General features: G+C 32.8%; 2 protein-coding genes and 1 pseudogene across 6 annotated transcripts; 2 read left to right on the top strand and 1 right to left on the bottom strand.

The window, feature by feature from the left end:
• Positions 1–1,868: 1,868 nt before the first annotated feature.
• LOC129321641 (inorganic pyrophosphatase TTM2) lies at positions 1,869–10,514 on the top strand. 5 transcript variants are annotated; one of them, XM_054967487.1, is made up of 12 exons: positions 1,869–2,094; positions 3,360–3,712; positions 4,607–4,721; positions 5,225–5,420; positions 5,508–5,621; positions 5,696–5,869; positions 6,756–6,950; positions 7,568–7,690; positions 7,760–7,881; positions 8,226–8,355; positions 8,447–8,728; positions 10,166–10,337. In XM_054967487.1, the coding sequence occupies exons 2-12, from the start codon at positions 3,376–3,378 to the stop codon at positions 10,190–10,192; spliced, it is 1,815 nt and encodes a 604-aa protein (XP_054823462.1). In that variant the 5' UTR covers positions 1,869–2,094; positions 3,360–3,375; the 3' UTR covers positions 10,193–10,337. The 5 variants fall into 5 exon arrangements, with proteins under 5 accessions (XP_054823462.1, XP_054823461.1, XP_054823460.1 ...); XM_054967486.1 differs by having other exon boundaries at positions 1,872–2,094; positions 8,226–8,346; positions 8,456–8,728; positions 10,159–10,514; XM_054967485.1 differs by having other exon boundaries at positions 1,872–2,094; positions 8,456–8,728; positions 10,159–10,514.
• Positions 10,515–15,088: 4,574 nt separating this feature from the next.
• On the top strand, positions 15,089–16,868 carry LOC129322569 (F-box/FBD/LRR-repeat protein At1g13570-like; annotated as a pseudogene).
• Positions 16,869–17,055: 187 nt separating this feature from the next.
• Positions 17,056–23,171, bottom strand: LOC129321475 (protein NSP-INTERACTING KINASE 1-like). Its single transcript, XM_054967244.1, has 11 exons — positions 22,805–23,171; positions 22,594–22,726; positions 22,416–22,487; positions 22,154–22,297; positions 21,979–22,050; positions 21,784–21,843; positions 20,949–21,040; positions 19,876–20,022; positions 19,100–19,441; positions 17,865–18,244; positions 17,056–17,793 (listed from the first exon to the last, which is right to left on the bottom strand). The coding sequence occupies exons 1-11, from the start codon at positions 22,917–22,919 to the stop codon at positions 17,473–17,475; spliced, it is 1,878 nt and encodes a 625-aa protein (XP_054823219.1). The 5' UTR covers positions 22,920–23,171; the 3' UTR covers positions 17,056–17,472.
• Between the last annotated feature and the right edge of the window lie 1,266 nt (positions 23,172–24,437).

Here is a 24,437-nt window from a genome sequence, read left to right as displayed (position 1 = left end):
CATTGCCATCGTTGTTCGCCTTTGCCCTTCTCAACTCATGATACTCATCTAGAGAGAGGCAGCCACCCATATTGTAATTAAGATTGCATTATATATATTCCATCGCATTAAGGAGTTCAGAATTGAACCAAATGGCCCCTTTACTCAATTGATCAATGACCCGTTCAATTAATTCTTACCCTGTTATCAATCAATTAATTTGCAATTTCTTCACCCATATTCAAACCCCAACTTTACATCATGCACCTTGGAAGGTTAATTTGTCATGACTTCTAATTTCCATTTAACTGCACCCGTTCTTCAACACAAAGACCATAGATATTTGAGTTACTTTCTCATTAGATTTGAGGACATGACTAGAAAAATTCTACCAAATATTTGTTCTTGTATTGCAAATAAAAAAAAATGGTCTCGTCACATTGCTAGTAGAGATATGAGTTTATAACATTGGTCTGTTGTCCTAGAGACAACACTACCTCCTCCTTTTAAAAGAGTTCTTGGGTCCAAATTTAACATTGGCATGATTATGTATGTGTCTTCCTTCCTTAAAAGGAACATCTAAAGTAGGGGGTAAACTTTTTTTTTTTTTAAAAAAAATGAGTTTATAATATTGCGGGTTCTGGTATGGGCAAGGATTTTACTTTGCCTTACTGCACTCCTAGTTTGTTAGCTAGTGTTATAGGAGGTAGCTCTTTCTAATATATATTATTCTTCTGGGTTCAACCCTTCATCTTCTTTAAAAAAACAACTGAGTTTCACGGAAACACTTCAACCATAATAATAAGTCAATAATATCTTTTGCAAATATATATATATATATATATTGAGATTTTGTGTTGGTCTTTGTGATGACATGTAGGATTCTTACCTTTTACCAGAACATAAATGGACCCAATTTTCAAAAGTGTACATGATGATGTTATTTATACTTTTATTTTAGAAATTAAAGTAAATTGATTGGTGCTGTTCCGCATAAAATTAATGTATAAAGCGAAATAAGTTTGAAATAAATCGAATTGATAAAAAATTGATAAAATCAGTCATTTTTAATTCTTTTTTTATGAAACAACTACTTCTAATTAAATAATAAAAACAACTACACCTCTTCCTGCGTGTCTCCAACGCCTCCATTTTTTCGTTACCGAGTTTTCTGCAAGTTGTAGAAGAAGAAGAAGAAGAAAGTGATGGGGTTGGGGGCAAACTCAAAAAAAAAAAAAGGGATTAAATAAGGAAATTAAAAGGTGAAGTGAAGAAGGAAGAAGGAAATTGAGATTCCGTGGAATCAGTGGAAGTGAAAGGGATTATGGTTGAGCCGTCAAAAGTGACATAAATTGGCATACGTGTTCCCAACGACGGGCACATTCATAATTTATTTTCGTCGTATACTGGCTACACTTTCTTCTTTTATTTTGTACTATTTAGTATTTACTGCAAACAGATAATTAAACGAAAAAAAAAAAAACCATAATATGTTATGCAGAAACAGGAAAGGAAGCACAATCATGCAAAGATTTTGTATATGATGGATGATACAGTCGTGGAGGACTTCCTGGTTTTCCCATTCTAGTATGAAATGAAATTGTAACCATATTAAATAAATTAAACATATAAAACTTTTTTAAATTTCAATGCAATAGCATATAATTTCTTCATTTTTAATTCTGTATCACTGGGACTTCGGCAACTGACACGTAATGATGTTGAAGGTGTGGGCAGCTAATAGAGGTGGAAAATAAAAAATCAACTTAATGTGATATAGATATAGATATATATATATATATATATTTTTATAGTGCTTAAAAGTTAAAATCAAGACTTTAATTTTTCAAGTTATTTCTCTCCTTATTTGGCTCAAAAAAAAAAGTTATTTCTCTCCTTATACTGTGCTCTGCTTTTGGACCGTTTGCAGATTCTCTGGAATTCCCGCTTCCCCAGAAAAAAATCTCTGAAAAATTGCATAGCGTTTTCTTTTCGCTGAAATGGGAGCAGAGAGAAAGAGTGATTATAATAGCAGAACCGACCTTCAATAATGGCGAGGCTTCTGGGTAGTTATTGCTGGAACTGGGATCCCTGAGAATTATTGGGGAAGCCTCGGTGAGTGTTGTGACTTGTGATCATATTCATCACAGACGTGCGCATTGGATCGATTCTGATTCGCATTTTCTTCTGGGTGTTGTATTTTCGGGTAGTGCTTAAATTGTTTTCCTTCTTTATATGATTACTGATGATTCTTTTCCGTCGCGTCGTTTGCTCTCGGTCACCATTACGATGGATCCAGACTGGCCGCTTGAACATGGTTGAAACCTTGTGTTGGTCTGTTTTTGTTTGACCATGGTTTGTGTCGGTTGTCATTGCCGGTGTGTGTTGCTATGTTGATTGAATTATTGTGGTGATTCTTTCGTTGCTCTTGAAATTGTTGTTCCTTTTTTTTTTTTTTTGGATCAAAATACTCTATGCTTCTCTTGAGGATGTGTGAGGAACATGTCTTCTGGGTTGTTTGAATTTTGATAGTCAGAAAGTGATAGCCATGAAGCTATCTGCAGAAAGAGTCTTGGAGAATTTTTCTGCATCATGTTTGTTAAGAGTCTACTGTTTCTATGGTTTCTTCCGTGAAACACAACTTACGATTTGTGCTTATTTATGATAATGATAGTCAGAGTTCACTGGCATAGCATGATCATTAACTGAATATGAGCATTAAACTGCACGGCTTCAAGTTACTCTGTATTGGTATAACAAGATTGTTAATTAAGAATGAGCATTAAACTTATTGAACATGTTTGTCGTTAATGATTTCTTGCAGTGTTTCTAACTCCCCTATTACATATACAATTTCATCCGATAACAGTATTCTGTCTGGGGAATCACCAGTTTATAGATCAGACACAACAAAGGAGAACTGTTCCTTACTTGGAAAACCTCTGCTTCTGTACTAACTGTTAAGATGGATTGCCTGACAACTTGTTTAGAAATTACTTGCTCTCATGGTTATGAACATGAATCATGAATGTATCTATGGTAAAAAGGAGGACCTAAGTATGCTACCTCTGGCGTCATCGTGGCTGGTTCACACAATTCCTAGACAAATGATAATTTTTAACTTTTTAGTAAAATCTAAATCTAAGAACTATTTTGTTGAATTTTGCCAGCATGTAGTCTTTTTACAAAGGATGTATGGAGGGGGTTTCTTTGGGGTTACTAAGGAGCCATGCTGCAGAGTCCTATCTTGTATTTGGATGTGACAAAGACAGAGCTATTTCTTCTTTCACATAAACTTGAGATATGTTATAGACCATGTTGTATTCTTCTGTTACTTGTTCATTTAATTATCATAATATGGCTTTATTATTGGTTTGAAGGAAGTTGGGCTTTTCAATGGCTCAAGATACTTCCAGCACAGATTCAAATCATAAGCGCCAAGGTCTCTTGAAAGATCAAGTTCGTTTGGTTAAAAGGAAAGACTCTGATCGCTTTGAGGTTGTTCCAATCCAGGATCTTCTATCCTTTGACAAGGGTTTCTTTATAGTCATCCGTGCTTGCCAACTGTTAGCCCAGAAAAATGATGGAATGATATTGGTAGGTTTGGCCGGTCCTTCGGGGGCTGGTAAGACTATATTCACAGAAAAAATACTCAACTTCATGCCTGGCATTGCCGTCATTTCAATGGACAATTACAATGATTCCAGTCGAATTGTTGATGGGAACTTTGATGGTAAATTGTCATTTAATGTTTTCTTATTTGATGCTATTAGCATTTATGTCTTAAGTGTATTTGTTTTGTCAGGATTAGTATAATAGAATTCAAGACATGGTTCCTCTCTTAGAGCAGCAAGTGCATGGTTTATTCTTTCTTTTTCTGACAATCACAAGTTGGTTTCTTAGACATAACTAATTATGTTATATCTACAACTGACTAGCTATAAAGGGATTATGTTTGTAACATTACCATGTAAACTACGTTGTGTATATTAGATCCTGGCTTTATAAGCTCCTTGGTCACGTCTTAGCTTTTCAGTTATCAAAGTTTCATGGCTGAGTTGTTAAGCATTTCAATGAATGTGTACAAGGGTAGCCTCTTTTGTCCACTTGTTTAAGATCTCTCTTCTTTTCTAGAGTCAACTTTCATGAAATTAACATGTTATCTTCAAAGTGATTTTGAGCTAACAGAGGTTCCCCTTTTAGGGTTTTAGAAATGTATTTGTCATTTGCAAAATCTACAATTGTTCTCTTCTAGGTTCATTAAAGCCTTGTTGAGCTGCCACAATACTTCTTAGCTTTTCCAACCTGTAGCCCATTTCTGTGTTTGAAAATAAGTTCTCAACTTGTGCTTCATCCTTTTACTGAAAGGGTTAGCATATATTCCATATTATCAGGCAATTGAGTGTCTAGAAGACTTACTTGATTTCAATTTCACAGGTAGTCCAATCTTTTCCTTACAAGTACATGTCTAGTACAAAGATTTTTTTTTTTTTTTAATCCAGAATTATCTTGCTTGGTTATCACCTTCATGCTTAAATTACTATAACTGGTAAGTGGTAGCTGACAGTTTGAAGTTAAGACAATATTCTCATTTTATTTCTGTCATTTCTATTATCTCTTTGTGCAGATCCACGCTTAACAGACTATGATACTTTGCTCCAGAATGTCCATGATTTGAAGGCAGGAAAATCAGTTGAGGTTCCAATCTATGATTTTAAGTCCAGTTCACGCACAGGATACAGGTCAAATTCCCTGCCATTTTTTGTATATGCAATCTGCAGCATTACTATACATTTTGATGCACTTGTCCCATAGTTGAAAACACCCTTTACACACACAAGAAGGCACCTGCACAAAGTTTAAAACCTACTAGAAATTTTAAAATTTCAGGCATCTTTTGGATTTTTTTCCCCAAAGAGAAGTGTTTTTGGGGACTGTGTGTGTTTGGTAATTTAGTCAGAAGTTTAAAATTTTGGCTTTTACAAAAGCAGGTTTTTTTGCGGTCTAAAAATCTTCTTTTGTTTTGTTTTATTGTTTTTAAATCCAAATGAAAGCTTTACCAAACAAGCCATTATATAGACCTTTAAACTTCTGTTCAACATTCTGGTCTCCGGCTAAATTTTTATCTAAATTAAATAAAAATGGTTTCATTAAATTTGGGGTCCCCACTTGTATTTGGGATCTCCATTTGTCTTATTTTGTCTGGATGCTGTATGTTTCACATCAAAATGTACCTTGATAACAGAACAGTTGAAGTCCCTAGCTCCCGCATTGTGATTATAGAGGGCATCTATGCATTGAGCGAGAAGTTGCGACCCCTAGTTGACCTTCGAGTATCTGTCACGGGTGGAGTTCACTTGGACCTTGTCAAACGAGTTATTCGTGACATACAACGTGCTGGCCAAGAACCTGAAGAAATTATTCATCAAATATCTGAGACGGTTCACACTTTTAAGTTCTATTCATCTTTTAACTGGAATTGTAAAGCTCTCCAATTTTCAGAAATTCTAAAATTCAATCTTTTGCAGGTATACCCAATGTACAAGGCCTTTATTGAGCCAGATCTTCAGACAGCACATATCAAAATTGTCAACAAGTTCAATCCATTTACTGGTTTTCAAAGTCCTACCTACATATTAAAGGTTCGTGCCCAGCACAGTTCATTATGTTTGATACTGTGTGATGGAATAGTGATCAACTGTATAATTTATTCTAGTCAGCAAGGAAAGTAACAGTTGATAAAATTAAAGCTGTTCTCTCTGAAGATTATAAGGAAACAACGGAGCAGACTTATGACATATATCTTCTACCTCCTGGTGAAGATCCAGAAACTTGCCAATCGTACCTACGGATGCGGAATAAGGATGGGAAATACTGTCTGATGTTTGAGGTATGCCTCGTATAATCTGGGTCTCGCGTTATTTAAGCCAACAGAAATAGAATCATAAATGCAATTATGCACTTGTTTAACTATTTTAAGAGAGACATCACATATTTCATGTCTCCGCCAATCTTTCTTGTTTGAAGCTGAAGACTGGATAAATGTGCTTGTGCATGTAATAGGCTTCTTTGAATTAAGTATTGTCCTGAATATGCGTGTATTTTCACTGGATAGGGGCTTCATTCTCTTGTTTATGAAAGCAATAGCTACTGTTTCCTCTTTGAAACTTTCTCTCCAAGCTTGAAGTGAATTTTGGGTGGAATTTAGGTAATTCATTCCATTTCCCTTGCTCCCCCCCCCCCAACCTTTTTTTCCAGCCCTCCCCAAATCATTCTTTCTGCTGTCCACCCTTCTACGTAAAAGTTCTTGCATTTCTCTCCAGTTAGGGACATCAGACAACTGCTTATTGTTTTTTCCTTCCCTTCTCTAGAGCAATACAGCTAGGTTTAAGTACAAGTTCTAGTTTCACATTTAAAATTCAAATTGAAAATTTTTAATATGTTGACAAAGTTGTTACTTTTGTTTTCCTAAAGTTAGGAGGGTAAACAGAATTATTTTTGAGATATTGGGTAACTGATTGGCTTACCCCTTGCATAAATTGTAGGATTTACGAGGCTCAAAATTTTTGCTTGATGACTTTTTCCCCTTTTTGTTTGACTATGATAAAAGATATTTGAGACATGGATTTGGTTTGCTATTTATGTTTCTTATATCTTTGGAAGTTTAATTTTGCTTCGTTCCTCATACTTCTGACATAAGTGCATGTTATTGACTCATGGATAATGTACTTCTTACACAATATAAACTAATTGATGGCTTATGCTTAACTTCTCAGGAATGGGTAACAGATAATCCTTTTGTTATATCACCAAGAATTACTTTTGAGGTCAGTGTGCGCCTTCTTGGTGGACTGATGGCCTTGGGATACACGATTGCTACCATCCTTAAAAGGGACAGCCATGTATACTCTGATGATAGGATTTGTGTGAAACTTGATTGGCTTGAGCAACTTAATCGACATTATGTTCAGGTACTGCTAAAAGAAACCTAAAACTTGTATCTTATTACTGTTGAATGATTGGTTTGATTTTACTGTGTTAATCCCTCAAATTCTTTCTGTCTAAATGTTTAGACATTTATACAATCTATCCTTCATGGGTTTTGATAAAGTCATCGTACTGGCATGATGAGATTGTAGGAGTTCTTACATTTTTGTATGTCACATTTTTCAAAAACAAAAATCCTTAACAGATAAAGTGTCAAACAGAGTAGACCACGACTTTGAAGGTATGAGTCAAAGCTCAAGAAATGTAAAATTTATATCAAGTTCATACTTTGTGTAATTTGTTTCTTCCCTTTTTCTTACCCCAGCCTAGTCATAAAAGCTAGTGCAGGATTTTTTTTCCCCTTTTCAAATGTTTATAAGAGAAACAGAAGTTATTGAAAACGTTGTTTTCATTTATAATGACAATACATTTTTTCCATATTAATTTGTATTTTAATTTTTAATCCAGTACAAAGGTTTAGTTTACCATCTTTCTGGTTTAGCATCTTGTTCTTTCATTCTTTTTTGTTTGTATGATTTGAAATCTTTTGGTGTGTGATATATTATGTGTCTAGCTAATTAATTAGTAACTTGATAAAAAGGTGCATGGAAGAGATCGCATGGTGGTAAAATGTGTGGCAGAGCAGCTGGGTCTGGATGGCTCTTACATTCCTCGTACTTACATCGAGCAAATTCAACTTGAAAAGCTTGTAAATGAAGTTATGGTATGACGATTTCCCATGATTCAGTAGTACCTTTTCCAGCTTCATCACTTCATCTAACTATTTCTACAGGCCTTGCCAGATGATTTGAAGGCAAAGCTTAGCTTAGATGAGGATTTGGTGTCAAGCCCCAAAGAAGCACTTTCTCGAGCCTCTGCAGACAGGGTCGCCACGAGAAATAAGCATATCAGAAGGTAGAAACTAATCATATATGTTATTTGTTTTCTATAGGTTGCAGTCTTCGTTGACAAAGACTTCCATTAAACTCACATGCCTCTAATTTAAAAAATAACAAAAACCTTTTGACCCACAAGAGGGCACAACAAAGTAACCTGGTGTATACTTCTCATTCATTTATTGCTATTCTGAGGAACTTTGGGTCTATGACGTTATAAACCTTTTTTAAGCTGTTGTGACATTTGACCAAAGTTATTTTGCCATTGATCTTGATCTGATTGTACTTCTATTCAAGAAAAAAGATAAATAATTACTTTGTAATATTTCCTACATGTCACGGACTAACATGTATGTTCAATAGCTTGTCGCAATCATATACAAATCAAAGGGACAAGAATCTAGCCAAACTTGCAATATATGCTTCCAAGAATCGTGGGTTTAGTGAAAGAAATCAGGATTTGCCAACACCACCATCAAACCAGGTTCTTAGAGTAATTTTCTGGTTCCTGTAGACATTTTTCTGTTGTTTTTTATCTCTGAACTTATATCTATCTGCTGTAAATTATTTTTCATTCCCATAAGGCTTGGCAGGCAACCATCACTCAGCTTTTCGAACAAATATCTGCTCTTAATGATAGAATGGACGATTTTACAAATCGTATTGAGGAGTTGAACTCAAAGTTAGCCATGAAGAAAAATTCTCTCAGCCAGCAAAATATGTCCCTCCAAGCTGAAGCCGGCAATGGTTCTGCTCCTACCTCTTACTTCCTCACGAGTCTGGGCAATGGCTCCTTAACTGGATCCATTATGCCAAATTCCTCATCTTCATTGCAATCAGCCACGGAGCCACCTTTAAGTGAAGAGGTATCTTGACGGATTCTAATCTTTTCTTACTTTCAGAATATTCAACTTCAGATTTTGAGGCTACATATGATTCTTTGAGAGCTACAAGTTCCTGTAAAAGCAATTTTACTATAGTGAAACTAATCAAATTCCTGTTAACTATTTGAGCATATAATATATACATGTGTGTTTGATGCAACACACTCGCACACATTTGCAAAAGTCTCCTTACAGGATCTACCTAGGCTATTTATAGGAGTTTTCTTAACCAAGAAGTAAACCAACTTGCACAAGTAAACCTACATGTAGAAGTAATACTGCTTTCACAAGTAAACTTACAATTTGCTAAATAAAGAAAAAACAAAAAAATAATAAAATATAAACTCAAGATAGATTTCCTTTGATAGGTGGTTTCTTCTTCTTCATTTTTAATATCCTATCTAACCTTTTTCCATAGGAAAGGGAATCTCACACCCATGCATTTTCACACACACCCACATAGCATACACAACACAACAATCCCCCACACACAAGATTTTTACCCCTTTAATCACATGGCCGTTTGATCCTTTAACCTCTTGTACCAGGAGGTAAGATCACAAGGATGGGTGCTCCTAAAGGGTCATTGGCTTATAGGAGATTTGTTCAAAATATATAAATTCTTATATTTTATCAATTTTATTTTGGGAGGCTCTGGATAGCTAAAAAGTTTTAGTATGTCTGATTTTAAGGTTTTCAAAAAATTATGTTAATGGTGATCTTGTTCATCTTGTCAGTGATTCTGTTTTAAGATGGGCGTTGAGCGTCCTAAAAGTGCAGTGGTGAAGCCCAAACAATGGTTAATACTTGATCTATCTGTCACTGAATAGTTCAGTGGAGAAGGAGCAACAATTAATCAATCATTTTGGGAACTTAAAAAATAATTAGGTGTAAGCAACTGTCCAAGAATGGTATAGTATCAGAACAGTGGTGTTAAGCTGTAAGCTATTATCTTTAGTGTTAGAAAGACAATTTTTGGTTAATTGTTTGCTTTTTCTGCCAACAACACTATCCTTGGTTATAATGTGCTGCTGCGCCTAAAGTAGTTACGAGAAATTCTTCAATGGCTAGGTGGGCTCCCATGCATTGTACGGTGTCTGAAAAATAGGTCATGTTGTTTATTACTTATAAACAATGTAACTTGCTACAACCATTTAAACACAGTTTTGGGTTTGAGTCGATATGAATTCATAAAACACCTTTGGGAGAGCTACTCCTAATTGGATCTAACAGTACTCAAATCTGACCTAGTTAGATAACTATATCAAAAATATTAATTACACTGATCTCCATATGTAGTGCAGTATGTTTGATATGCTTACGTGTGATTGGTTTGACCTAGGAGTTTTTGTTTAGACCAGGTAAGAACTGTTCTTGTTATTCATTAACGTGGCTATTCTGTGGGGGCTTAGCTATCAGGTATTGCAAGGAGCCAGCGTCAGATGATACACCAACTGGACAATCTGAATAATCTCCTTCAGGGAAGCAGGGTAGACAAATGTAAGCAAACAAGAACTTGCAAGAAAACCGTGGCTGCTGCTGAATCAGAGTCCCGTGGTGTGCGTGTTATGATGACAGTGGCTATTGGGATTCTTGGGGTCTTTTTCATGAAGGGTTTGTTGACCAGAAACTGATAGGGATAAACACTCTTACATATAATTTAAGCCAGTGATGATACCCAGCTGCAGATTCTGTAATTCTGACTTTTGTTCACTTCATAACATTCTCAACCTTTAATAGATAAAGGAAATACGATTCTTTCTTTAAATATGTCTTATGCTCTCTTTTCAGTCCCATCTTTGTATATAATATTTTATTTTCATGAAAACATATCTATAATCAGAAAAAATTACAAGCTAATCAAAATATTAGACAACCTCCTGTTATGTAGTTCTAAGTGTATAATATGAATACCCTGACCTCTATTATTTGTAAATGTACAATCAAATAAAATAGGGGGAAACGATAGAAAAGTGAAGAAAATCAAACTGAAACTAATTAAGATAAAAATAAAGTCTTGGCATAAAATTAAAAAGGAACATGTGTCATGCTTTTTAACACGTATGTATCACGTATTCATGTGTTTTATGGGAATTTTAACTTGACATACAAAAACTATAGTCTTTTTTTAAATATAAGTCAAATTTTGAACATGAGCAATAGTTATTCTTATGTATTGTATGTAAAATGTGTACTTTATTATTCAATACAATAGCAATAATAATAAAACTTCTCTTACTAGATGGGGTCTTATTTTATTATTCAATAATAATATAAAATATGAATTTTATGGTAGTTTACGCTTTGTTAATAATATGAATAGTGCTAGTGGCTTTATCATTTTTATTTCACCATTTTGAATTTTTTACATATCTTATTTGGCTCAATGCAATCTTATTTTATTTAATTTTTAAAATATTTTTAAAAGGTCTAAATGTTATAAAATCTACTTTTTTTAAAAGGAAAAGTTAGGTATTATTAGCTACTTAAAGCTAGACCTAGCAATAAGGATAATAAAAGGTACAAATGAAATTTCAAAGTTTAAATTCTCTTAATCAAATAAAATTAGACACTTGCCCAAGTCAATGCACCATATAGCAGTATTACTAGAGCTGTTTATAAGATATAAATGTACGGAGATAGTACACACATATCATGAGGTCTTGTGTTTTTTTATAAGTATGTATGTCTCCTAACTGATAGCTGTTGATTAATTCCTGATGAGGAGGTTTTGAGGTCACTAAAATGGATTTACATCTCTTCTAATAAAATCTTTTTCATTTTTAATTGCTCATAGATGTCCTTTCATGAGATACGATCCTATTCGAGACATGACACAATAGATAAAATCTTTTTCATACCCAACATATTTAAGAGATCCAATTATGTACCAATTAATTAAGAAAGACACGCCAATATGTAGTAATACATGGTATATTATATATAGTACTTTCTCTGTTCAAAAATATAAAAAAATTTTAATCAAATCTCACTCTCTAATAAAATAATTACTTATATTTCAACTAACCCTATCTTTACATATTTACCCCTATTAAACACCCTACAATAAATATAAAGTTATTATCAATAAAGGTACTTTTAAAAAAAAAGACAATGATTACATCTCGAAAGACTAAAAATGTCTTACATTTTTTGAACATCCAACTCCTTAAAAAATATCTTATATTTTTCAATGGAGGGAGTAAAATATAAGAAAAATATAACTTTAAATCTCTGTACTTTGCTAGTGCTTTGCTATTAGTCTCTACACTTTTTTGTGTGTTCTAAATCCCTACACTTTTGTTTTTTTGATGTTCTAGGTTCCTTTGAGGTTTCTATAATTTATTCATAGAGGGACTTAAAACATTAAAAAATAAAAGTATAGGAACCTAAAATATAGAGAAAAGTGTAGGGACTAATATCAAAATGTGAGCAAAGTGGATTTACCCAAAGTTATGTTTTTCCTAAAATATATAATTTTCCTTAATCCTGATAGTAGAAACAAAATTAAACTAGAGTTAAAGTCTAATTTGCTCTAAATTTTTTTGGGGAGAATATTCATGAAGGACCATAAAAGAATTTAATATATGACAAGGATCTAGATAGATTAGATACTTGTCAAAACAATAACTTCACTTTTTATTTTTTGATGTTTATTTATTCAAAATTATTATCAAATATTAAATTCTTTCACAACTCATTCATTAATATTTTCCCAGCCATTTTTCTTAAGGTTCATTAGGTGGCTTAAAATCAAGTGTGGTACGATGTTACTCTTCATATATTTAAAAGGAAGCAATGCCATTCTCGATAAATGTTTGATGATTTGATCGTTAATTTATTGAAAATATTTTTGAAAAACCTAAAAATACCAATAATTACCTTATAATTATAAGAAAGTTAATACCAATTAAGTCTTTAAAATAATAAATAAATACAAAGAGGCTAATGTTATGTTTTATTTATGTAAAAGACCAAATTCTATTTTAACCAATCATTTTTTAGGATGAAATTTAACCAATCATTTTAACAAATACGGGATGATTATCGGATAAGAAAGTAATTAAAAAAATATTATATTTATTTTAATAGTATCTAATGAAAATATTAATATTTTAATATTTAATAACTTAAATATTATGAACCTTAAAACACAATTATAATTCCACTTTTGATGTTTACAATTTTTTTTAAACTTACAACTTAACTAATGTATATGAAATTTATGGGTTAATATGTTTTTCGTAATAGTTGAATCAAAAATTAAAATAGTATATTAAATTATAAGCCTCCCTCTAAAATTTACAATGTTTCCTTCACAAATTTATAACTCAACTAATGTATTTAAGATTTATAAGTAAATGCGCTCTGAATTGTAGTGTGATAATTTATAATTCCTCCAAAATTTATAAGTCATTCCTTATGAATGTGTAATTAGTGTATAAAACACATTCACTTATAATCGCATATATATTAACTTTTTTTGTTGGATTGTATTGGTTGTATTTTTTTAATACAATTTCTCACTATAAATAGGATTACATTGATGATAAGGCTTTCTCAATGAGCATTTAAGTATTTAATAGAACTATATACTTATGACTCAAACAAAACTACTAGTTAAGCTAACGCAATTTCTTTACCAATTAAGTTATGTGCTCGTTGGTTTAGTTGTGTTTTAATTTTCTTTGTTTTGGTTACAGTTTAGTTAGGGATATTGATTCCAATTTTTTGGCTATCTTTGTGATGATCCTTTCATGGGCTGATTTTTTTAATTATGTTTTTGGTCTTGTATAGGCTTGAATCTCTATATTTATGATATTATGCTAGAATTTAGTTAGCCCCAAGTTTTTAGCTTGTATCTTTTTATGGCTTTAATAAAATTTTATTTTTAAGAAAATTAAATTTTTTATAAAATATTATTAATATAAATGTATCATTTTTAATAACTTATAGTTGTTGTTGAGAATAATAATGATTTAATAATTATACGATAGATGGTCAAATTGATTATTAATTAAATTGTATTTTAATTTTTTACATAAGTAAAAAATAAAAACTAATATTTTTATTTATAAAAAACTAATATTTTTTCGTAGCGTTTATCTATAGTTTTGAATGCTTAATTAATATTATTATTGTTTAAATTCTTATGTAACTTTCTAAGATGTTCTGTATAATATTAGGAGAATGACATGAATATCTTAAAAAGATCAGTTAGTTAGGGACTAATTGATTTTTCAGTTAACTGAACATATTAAAGGGAAAAGGACAGATAAATTTGAAGAAGGTCAATTAATTCAACTTATGTCTTGAGTGTTAAATTTCAGAAACTTTGATTTTTAATTTTATAATTTTATTATGATAAATTTTTAAATTATTATTTTTCAGTTAAAGGATCAATATCAGATGAGGACAACGGCGATTATTGAGAGAAAAGATTAAACGGTAGAATCTGTTCTCTATTAGTAAGTGTTAATGTCAATTAGGGCTTGTTAATTTTCGGTCATCCAAGGAGTTAATTGATAGAAAATTGGTAAACTGGACGTAGAATAGAACAATAGTATTCTTTTTCAGTGCGTGAATTTGTGATGAGACTACGAAGAACTAGAATGTTAATATATATTTCAAATTATGCTCAAAATTTCAAAACTTCACTTTAATCCAACTAGTGTAGACGATAATTGCATGCCATGCTGATGCATGTTCAGACTGCAGTTGTACCATCACTTTGACAACAACTTTCTTGGCTTTTAAGAACTTACAAATTACACCGTAACAATAGCAGGCTTACGATTAACGAACTTAGCTTTCAGACACAGGATTTTAGTTGAAAACCATTGTCAAACCTGGAAACCTAGCTGAGGGACATCACTTTGGTTATTGTTTTTAGTAGCCACACTGTGTATTACCTTGTTAGTTTTAGGCATAATGCTACACATTTGGGGCTTCCAGGATTAAGAAAAATTTAAAAGAGAGTAAAGAAATGCTGAAAGAGACAAAGGTATTAAACTATCAAGCTGCCAAAAGCATGTATTTATTAACTTTGGGATGTGTTCTATGTATGGCTGAAATGAACACGAGTTCTTTTTTGTTTGCTTGTTCAGAAAAACCTTGAATCTATTTTCTTCAACATTCTAGCTGATGGAATCTTTAATTTATTGTATTATTGATTCTGAGATATACTCTGCATTTGAATGTCTAGTTTGGCTTTGAATTGTCATATCTGGAGGGGTGATCAGGGAACTCATGTGGACCTCATCAGTGACCTGCCAAGAAACGTCATTGATTATATCATGGAGAACTTGCCCCTCCAAGGTGCAATTAAGACCAGTATTCCGTCAAGGAAATGAAGGTATATGTGGACTACCATACCCCGACTTGGATTTGATGAAACATTTTTTAGAAGTACCCTAATTCATGGAAATCTTTTAAACCAAGAAATTCCTACTGTAATCTCTGAAGTTCTTCTGCAGCACAGTGGCCCTGTACATGAGTTTATTCTATACTTCCGTTGTGGCTTCCCAATTAGACGTAGATGTCTCAATCAGTGGATTCTGTTTTTATCAAGAAGAGGCATAAAGACTCTTAAGCTTGTAAACCGAAAGGATGATACATCTGAAATGCCATCGCCATCTCATCTCTTCTCATGTAAGGACTTGAGTTGCTTGAAACTCGAAAGTTTTACACTGAGATCTCCACCTGATATTGTTCGCTTTAAAAGGCTGGTGCAACTTCACATGTCTTTGATTAGAATTGAATCACCAACACTTGAGAGTCTTATTTCTAGTTGTCCATTGCCAGAGGATCTGATCATTTCATTCTGTCGTGGTTTTGCTCATCTAATATCTCTTTTCCCACTCTAGAAGTCTTGTTCATAGCAGAGACTCGGGCTTTGAAGTCAGTTTGTTTTGAGAAATCAAAGAATCTAGCGGATCTGAAAATTATTCTTAGTAGATGTTTGGAAAACTTGGAGGGAGGAAGAACATGCAATTTGATTAACATTTTCTCATCGTTGCTGCGAATTGAGAAGCTTTGTCTGGTAAATGGTTCCATTCAGGTGAGACAATATTACAAATTTTGAGCTAGAACAAGTGACCAAGTCAATGCAATTCAATGGGATCTGATTTGGTTCTCTCATCTGGCTAATTTAGAAGGGAACATTAGAAAATACCATTGGTTTTTCAAATTTTGATATTCATTCTGTTAAGCATGGTCATACTTTGTCATGTTACCTAAATCTACCCCGAGGCTGGATTTTCTAAGCCTTTATTTTATACAGGGTTATTTTTGAATCAAAAAGTGAATGTCATTCTTTTACGAAAAAATTGCAGCTTTTTAGTTGAGCATGTGTACAGATACTTACATGGTCTTGCTGTTTGAATTTGTAGTATTTCTCTGTGGGGAGCGTTCCAAAGCTTCTTCCAAAGATGATATACACCTCAAAACATCTGGAATTGAATGGGATTGCTTTCTTTGAACCACAGGAGATTTCTCTGCTTTTTTGCATGCTTAAAAATTTTCCTAACTTGGAGGAACTTGTAGTCAACATATGCAAGAAAGATTCCTGCTTCATAGTTTATTTTCCAGTGTATTTAGTTAGAATATCACCGTTTTTTTTTTTTTTTTTTTTGCCTAGTGAAACACTTGTTGATTGTTCTAGGTCAAGAATCTGGACCGGCAGCTGATGTGGGACTGTTTTGTGGAGTTCACCAGCAGTGGCTGCTCTCTTCATCAGCTTGGGACAGTGACTGTTGAAGTCAATGATCTCTGTGAGATGGTACTGGGTTTAGTGGGATGTCTATTGCTGTTTCACCATCTTTGGATATTCTTGCATTCAGGATTCATCAAAAGAGATCAGATGCTATTAAGCTCTTGGAAGTTTCCCGAGTTCTTTTACAAAAAGATCGGGCCTCACCAAAAGCAAAAGTTAATTTCATTTATGCTATTTAAGCCGCCTTCTTCGCCTGCTTACACGATCTGGTTTGTTTATACCTATCACTATGAAATGTTATTTGGTTCAACATCATTTTGGTATCTGAATCTTGTTATATTACTTTTATGTTTCCCATTAGATTCTTTTGAGTTTCGAAGGAATTTTATGTCACTGTGTATTGTTTAGTGCAGACATAGATTGATCATATCTTTTTCTTGTTGATTTCAATATATGAATTAGAATGCAAAGCTTACAGACTTGGCCTTTCTTGACACTTCAAGTCAATAACCAAGGGGACAATTATGTCCAAATTAAAAAGGGATAATCTTTGACATCATCAAAAACTCTGATTCTTCTTGAGGGTAAACCAAAGGAAAATCAGAAACTTATTTACAATGTAAGCAATTACTCATGATCTGAATCACAGTTGAATACAAATCTAAGGCAAGCTTCATAAACAACATTCTTTCAAATTCAAAGCCCTGATAGAAGCTTAGGTCGAGAGGAAAAGTCAAGAAAACTCAACATGCATATCTATGCGTCAGCGTTATATTCTCATTTGAAACTTTACAGAGAAATATTTAGATAGCCAACTTTGAGGGGCTAATATGGTGCTCCTGTACAACAAACACAGTAACATGTATAATGTTAAGGTTTCACTGAAGTTGTGTTGAACACATATCAAACATGACTTCTAGTTTGATGCCTCATGTTTCAAGGTGATAACTCTGTTTCACTCCTTACCTTATTCTGATCTTTATATATTTATATATATACACGCGCGCGCGCATCACCTTGGGCCAGAAAGCTCCATGGCCTGATTAGGCAGTGTAGAGTCGTCAGTGAGATCAGAGTAGCGTTCTGAAGAAGATAGCTCATTTTCCCTGCTCCTTGTTGATTCAGATCCCTTTGAAGCTTCCCATTTCTCTGCAAGCCCATCTCCTTCAAGCATCCTAACCACTTCAGACATTTTGGGTCTATGAGCTGGAAGGTACTGGGTGCACAAGAGCGCTATTCGAACCATTTCTTCAAGCTCAATCCTGTCATAGTTGTTTCTGAGGTCCTTGTCAATCAGCAAGTCAAGCTTCTTCTCTTGATGCATTTTCTTCACCTGCATAGAATTTTTATCACTCATAACCGTCTGTATATTAACTAACACGAGATTGATTCTGTCTTGCTTACCCAATCAAGCATGGCTCCTTTCTGGTTAGCTGCTTTTCCAAACTCAAGAGCTGTACGGCCAGAGATGAGTTCAAGGAGAAGAATCCCAAAGCCAAAGACATCAGTTTTATCAGAAGACTGGCCTGTTGAGAGGTACTCTGGTGCTATATGGCCTACAGTGCCTCTAACAGCTGTAGTGACATGTGAATCTCTATGATCTAGCAGTTTTGCTAACCCAAAATCGCCAACCACAGCTTCACAGTACTCATCAAGCAATATATTTGCAGCCTTCACATCCCTATGAATAATCTTGGGATCACACTGCTCATGTAGGTATACTAACCCTCTAGCCGCTCCTAAAGCTATCCTCTTCCTTGTGCTCCACTCTAAAGCAGGCTTCACTGCATCGGCCACAAGAATAATACACAATCTTCACTCTAGCTCAACACAGATATATAAAAATAGAAAGTTGGTATTACACCAATAGTTGTTGGGTAAAATAGAGGAGATTTGATACCCTCAAGAAAGGATTTGACTTTGAAAATTGTGGATAGAAGGAGAGCTACTTATCATTTAAAGAGTTCAAATAAAAAATAGTTACCAGTATCAAATATCATGTTATAACCATGACCTAAATTATGAGTTTGGATTAGTGTTGGGTAGAACAGAGTTTGGATAAAATTGATTTATAAGCATGATTTTGGGCAGAATTGATTTAATCAAACCACATTTTGGTATCAAATTCCATATTCACTACACCAACTAGAAGAATAATAAGCAATCTATGCTTTAGCTCAACACAAACATCTAGAGATAAAAAGGACCTGATGATAGTCCTCAAGTATGGTCTCAAGTTTGAACTTGGATGAAAATTATCATGTTGAGAGTTATTTCATGTTTGAGACTAATATAACTCAAACTTAAATAACTCAACAATATGACATACTAGATAATCATGTATGACATACCTCTTTTAGTATTATTTATAAGTCACTTCCAACATGTTTTATCAAAATAAAAAAAAACTTTAAACGATATTAACTCTATCTTAAAATTTAATCACTTTCTATCTCCACTCTATAATAAGGACAAAAAGAATTATTTTTAATAATTTTTATAGTATTTAATAAGAGAAAAAAAGTAAAGATAATCATATAAAATAATAAAGTTCCTAATAAAGAGGACCAAAATTAATCTTTTCTCTTTACCTCATAAATAGGATCAGAGGAGTAAAAGGAAAGTACGTATTGTGTTACCTTTGAGACGTGAAGCAACACTACCATTGGACTTGAAGGGATAAACCAAGAGTCTCTCTGTAGGAGTGACACAGTAACCATAGAGACGAAGCAAGTTGCGATGTACAGCAAGGCAGATCATCTCCACTTCAGTCTGAAACTGAATCTCCCCTGTAATGGCACTGCCATCTCTAAGCCTTTTCACTGCTATGACCCCACCATCTGGAAGATAGCCTTTGTACACATTCCCATATCCTCCTTTGCCTATCAAGTTCTTGCTGCTGAACTTGTTCGTGGCAACCTCAAGTTCTCTTATGTGGAACTTTCTTAGGTTTCCGAGCCGCACATCTTCTAGCATTTGTTCTGAGATCAGAGACACATGAATGAAGAAAACTTGCTGTGATGTCAAACTTCGACGCATTTTTTTTTTTAAATGGAAAATAAAGCAATGGGTTCTAGTATTTTGATTGTACTTGTTTTCAGTTCATTTAGTTTTATTTCATTGTCGCTAGTCCTTATAGTTTGATTCGTTTGAATATTAGTTCCTATAGTTTTAAAAATGTATACAAAGACTAGGAGCTATATTGACGAGTGAGAGATTAAGTGCAAGTCAACAAAGAGAGGTTAAGAGAGTTAAGTACATGTTAGTAAAATTAAAACTAATGTTACAAGCAGATCAAATTAAAGGGTTATAAAGGAAATCAAATTAAAGGGACTGGGAATAACAAAATAAAACTTTAGGGACTAAAAACAAAATGCAATCAAAGTTTATGAAGTGCAGATTATGATTCACTAACCATTAATGTCGAAGAAAACTTGCTTGCTAGATCTTTGCCTCCACCAGAGGAAGCCAAACACTAGAATTAGGAAGCAGACGCAGCTTACAGTTAAAGCAAGTGCCAGGGCAAGTTTGCGATTCTTTGGTTTATTTGTGGGTGGTGACCCTGGAGAAGCATTTCAAGCTACTGTATTAGATAGAATATAAAAAAGATACTATGCCTTATGGCTCTAAGTTCTATGCCGTAGTTAAAAATAATGGACAATAATTGGTTTTGGTGGATTCAGTACAAAATTTCTGTTCTTTTAATATTTTTCGTTTCATATAATTAATATATTTCTACATATTGTTATGAGTTTCAAATGTTAGAAAAATAACTTTATTTTTAAAAAAAAATTAAATTATTGCAAGAAAGATATGTAGATAAAAAGCAACTATAGAAATTTGTCCGTGTGTAAATATATAGATAAAGAAAAATGATTTGTTTTTAGAGTAAATTATACAGAAATACAAATACTCCCTCCATTCAAAAATATAAATTATTTTTTAAAGAGTTAGATATTAAAAAATGTAAGATATTTTTAATCTTTCGAGGTGCCTTTATTGATAATGACTTTATATTTATTGTAAAGTGTTTAATAAGAATAAATATAAAAAATAGGGTTAGTTAATAAGTAGGTAACTATTTTATTAAAAGTTAAGATTCGGTTAAAAATGCTTTACATTTTTTAATAGAGGGAGTATCTTTTTCAATTTTATTAAAATTATTTAAAAGTTTACTGAAGGTAAAACCTGAATTACAATAATATTTCTTAATTTATGTTAAAGTTATAAAGGACATATTCTCTTTTATCTACAATACCTACATAAATTTATATTAAAAAATAAATAAATTTTGCATATTTTAAAAATATGTGCGCAAGTCCAATAAAATTCAAGAAAATTTGAAAAATTTATTCTTGCATTCAGAGAAAATATGTACAACTTTGAAAGTAAAAGGCATATCAATAACCAAAAAAAAAAATCAAAGATGAAAATCAAGAGGTATCAGATGCATAAAAAAGATCTACAATATGCTGAAACTTTGAATACCTTGGGAGCTATTAAAATTGGTTGAAAGTTGTGTTGTTCTGAAGCAATGTTGGTCAGTTCCAGTGGCACAAATCTGGGGATTTCCTGCAATACTGTTTCAAGACATAAAGTTTTTACTAAATAATTAACTGAAACTTTATTCTTGGCTTAAGTCACAAGAGGAAATAATTACAGTTCAGAATCTCAAGTTAAATATATTTGTATTTTTCTGGGCTTTTTGAATAATATTTTGAGGGAAATGATACATAGGTCCCAAAATATAAATTCAATGATAGGAAGGTCCAAAAAAATTTTATTTAACAATGAGTTACAAGTATTAATTCAAGGTTCAGACACTTAAAAATCTAAATATAATTGTAATCGAAACTTTCATATTTGCAACTATGTGAATTAATATTTACAACCCATCTTGTAATAAAATTTTTTGGAACCTAAATTATCATTAAATTGATCTTTTAGGACCTAAGTGTCACTTCCTTCATGCAAAAATATAAGACATTTTTAATTTAATCTTACTTCTCAATAAATTAATTAATTAGTTTTAAACTAATACCATCTTTTTTTATTTACCTCTACTTGATAGAGTATTTCACTTTAAAATAAATATAAAATAATTATTCATTAAGGGCACTTAAAAAAACGTAATTATTACACCTTAAAATATTAAAAATACTTTATATTTTTAAATATCTAATTCATATAAAAAAAACACCTTACATTTTTTAACGTTTGTCCAATAGTCATCTTGAGACCTTCAATTGTAATTTTCCCAACAAACAAAAGTTGAAAGCGAAAAAAATCTGATAAAGAAAGGCCTAAAGAAGAAGTTAATTACTTGAATGTTTTTGCATTTATTGTAGGTAGAGGTCCACTCAAGTTATTATAAGAAAGATCCCTGTGCATAGTTCATAAGTGGACAAAACAATAATCAGAAATGAAGATGATGAAGGAGAATCAGAAAGTGAAAAAAATAACAAGAAAGAAAGAAAGAATACTATAGTAAAGAAGGCTTGAAGTTGAAGATATTTACAGAATAGCAAGCTGTGTCATGTTAGCCAAAGAGGAAGGTATTGGTCCTGTGAGACTATTATTGTTGAGCCTCCTGATTACAGTTCAAATTTCAATGATCAGATTCTATAGCAAGAAAGAGATTATTTATGAAAATTTTCTTATGGATGTAAAATCATTCTCCTTCTTCAACTTACAGATAATTGAGACTCTTCATGTGGGAGAGACTCTCTGGAAGTTGACCAGTGAAGGAATTCCGAGAAATATCAAGAGTTTGAAGCTTTTGTAGCATCCCAATCTCAAAAGGAATTGGTCCTGATATATTATTACCTTGCAGGCTCCTGCAAAAATGTGTAAATACATAAATTAGAACAAACAAGAGATCTTGTTATGATAAGATTAAAGCCATGAAGACATCCTGGATCTTCATTTGTTCATGTCAGAGTTCAGATAACTCACAGAGTCCTGAGATTTGTTAAGTTGCTGATGCCTGGGTAAAGAAAACCAGAAAAGTTTTGGCTTGGAAATTGCCTAAGAAAAAGAAAGAAGAAAGAATCAAAAGTAAGTGAAAACTTAAGAAATCAAAGTTGAAAGAAGAATGATATGTAAATTACACTTTTTGTTTGTATGAACTTACAGGGTAGTCACCGAACGATCAGAAGAGCAGGATACCAAAGCCCAGTTACAAGGATCTACTTCATTCATATCCCAGTTATGAAGGGCTTTGTTGGGATCCTTTAAAGAACTCTTAATTCCTATAAGAGCTTGCACTGTATGAATATATAAACAGGGAAGTTAGTTTTATGGCTTATACTTTAATTCCCAGATATGAGAAAAATTCTTATTACCTTCAATGTTGACACCTGTCGGAGAAAGCAAACCAGAAATTGAAGTACAGAAGAAGATGATGATGATGATGAAGAAAGCTAAAATAAAGGAAGAAAAATCTTCTCTTCTTTCCATCTTGAAGGTTCAGAAGAAACTGATGATTATGAGATCAAAGAAAGCTTCAAAAGAAGGTTTTGATTGGTAGAGTCAGCTCAAAATGAAACAGTGCTTTGCTCTTGTTCATGTCAAGTTCACATCAGAAAGAGGAATCACAAGCATTCTTCATGTTATTGAACCAGAATGGCACTCACTCTCAAGTTTCTCTCATGTCAAACTGATGTGAGAAAACTGAGCCACTAATAATACTAAAAAATGCTTCCTGTAATAAATATTCAAAGTGATCATTAACAGACAAGATGATCGTTTGATAAGTTTCTTTATTAAAAGTTATCTGTCAGATGCTATGAATATTTTTATAATTAACTTAGTTTGCATATTTCAGTTTTTCCCTCTGAGCCAATCATGCAAAGTGAAAGGAAAGAATATATGAAAGTGGAGCCACACGTATGGCAACTGAAGATAAATGCAAAAGATGAATGAAAAAAAAAGTTCCTTCTATCATAGATTGCTGAGGGGTTATTCTGTTTCATAAAAAAAAATGGAGAGAGAGAGAGAGAGAGAGAGAGAACAACGAGTTAAGAATCATTTGTTAAGCACTGTAAGAAGTTGCATGCTGGTTTTTTTTTTTTAATCACAAGTAACAAAGTGGGTCAGAGAAAATAAACAACACATTACTTTTTGATATTCTAAATCACTCGTGTGGTCTTCAAATCAAAGTTCAACAGACAGTTGCTGTAATAAAGAAACGAAAGCATCCTGCTTTAAATAGCAAAAGTAGCTCTCTCTCTCTCTCTCTCTACCCCACAAGCCCATGATAAGTCAACCCTTTATCAATACCACCACTAAATTGGTATCAAGTTGAATTGAGTTTTTTTTTATAAAAAGATATATTATTGGTAAATTTACTTTAAAAATTTTGATATGTAGCATGATGATTGTATGAGAAACTGTGACAAGCTGAACCTAAGTCTGGTTTAAGACTTCTGAAGAAATAGCATGACATAATAATTGTAGTTAGTGTGTGTGCATGTCCATTTCCATAGAATTTGAGACAAGTTGCATTTACAGATACTTAAAATTTTTATAAATATACTGATATTAATTATAATTATAAGTGTAAAGAATAAATCATTGAAATTTTTACCAACTTCCAACTAAAACCAAATCATTTAGTCACTTTTGTAGAGATATGCTGTCTTTTCCTGTCCCTCACTTTGGTCCATGAAAACGCTAATTATTGTTGGCCCTAAGAAAGGATAGATCAAAGTGATACATATATACACACACATATAATTGTTACTGCTTTCACTGAACGTGGCTTACAAGTTGTAATAATGTATGAGCCATGCATGCAATGAAAAGAATGGTAGGTCCTACTAGAATGGCCAGTTGTGAAGAGTGGCACCATAAATAATAATGGTTTAGCATTCAGAGTGAATGATATATATACATACATATATATATATATAAAGTAAGGAAGACAAACATAAAGCTTCCAAATTTGCGGACACTTAAATCTCTCTTTCATTTCCC

The sequence above is a fragment of the Prosopis cineraria genome, unplaced genomic scaffold (assembly GCF_029017545.1).
Source record: "Prosopis cineraria cultivar Desert tree isolate PC_DT_omini unplaced genomic scaffold, ASM2901754v1 PC10, whole genome shotgun sequence".
NCBI lineage: Eukaryota > Viridiplantae > Streptophyta > Magnoliopsida > Fabales > Fabaceae > Prosopis > Prosopis cineraria.
This window is presented reverse-complemented; position numbering and strand designations above follow the sequence as displayed.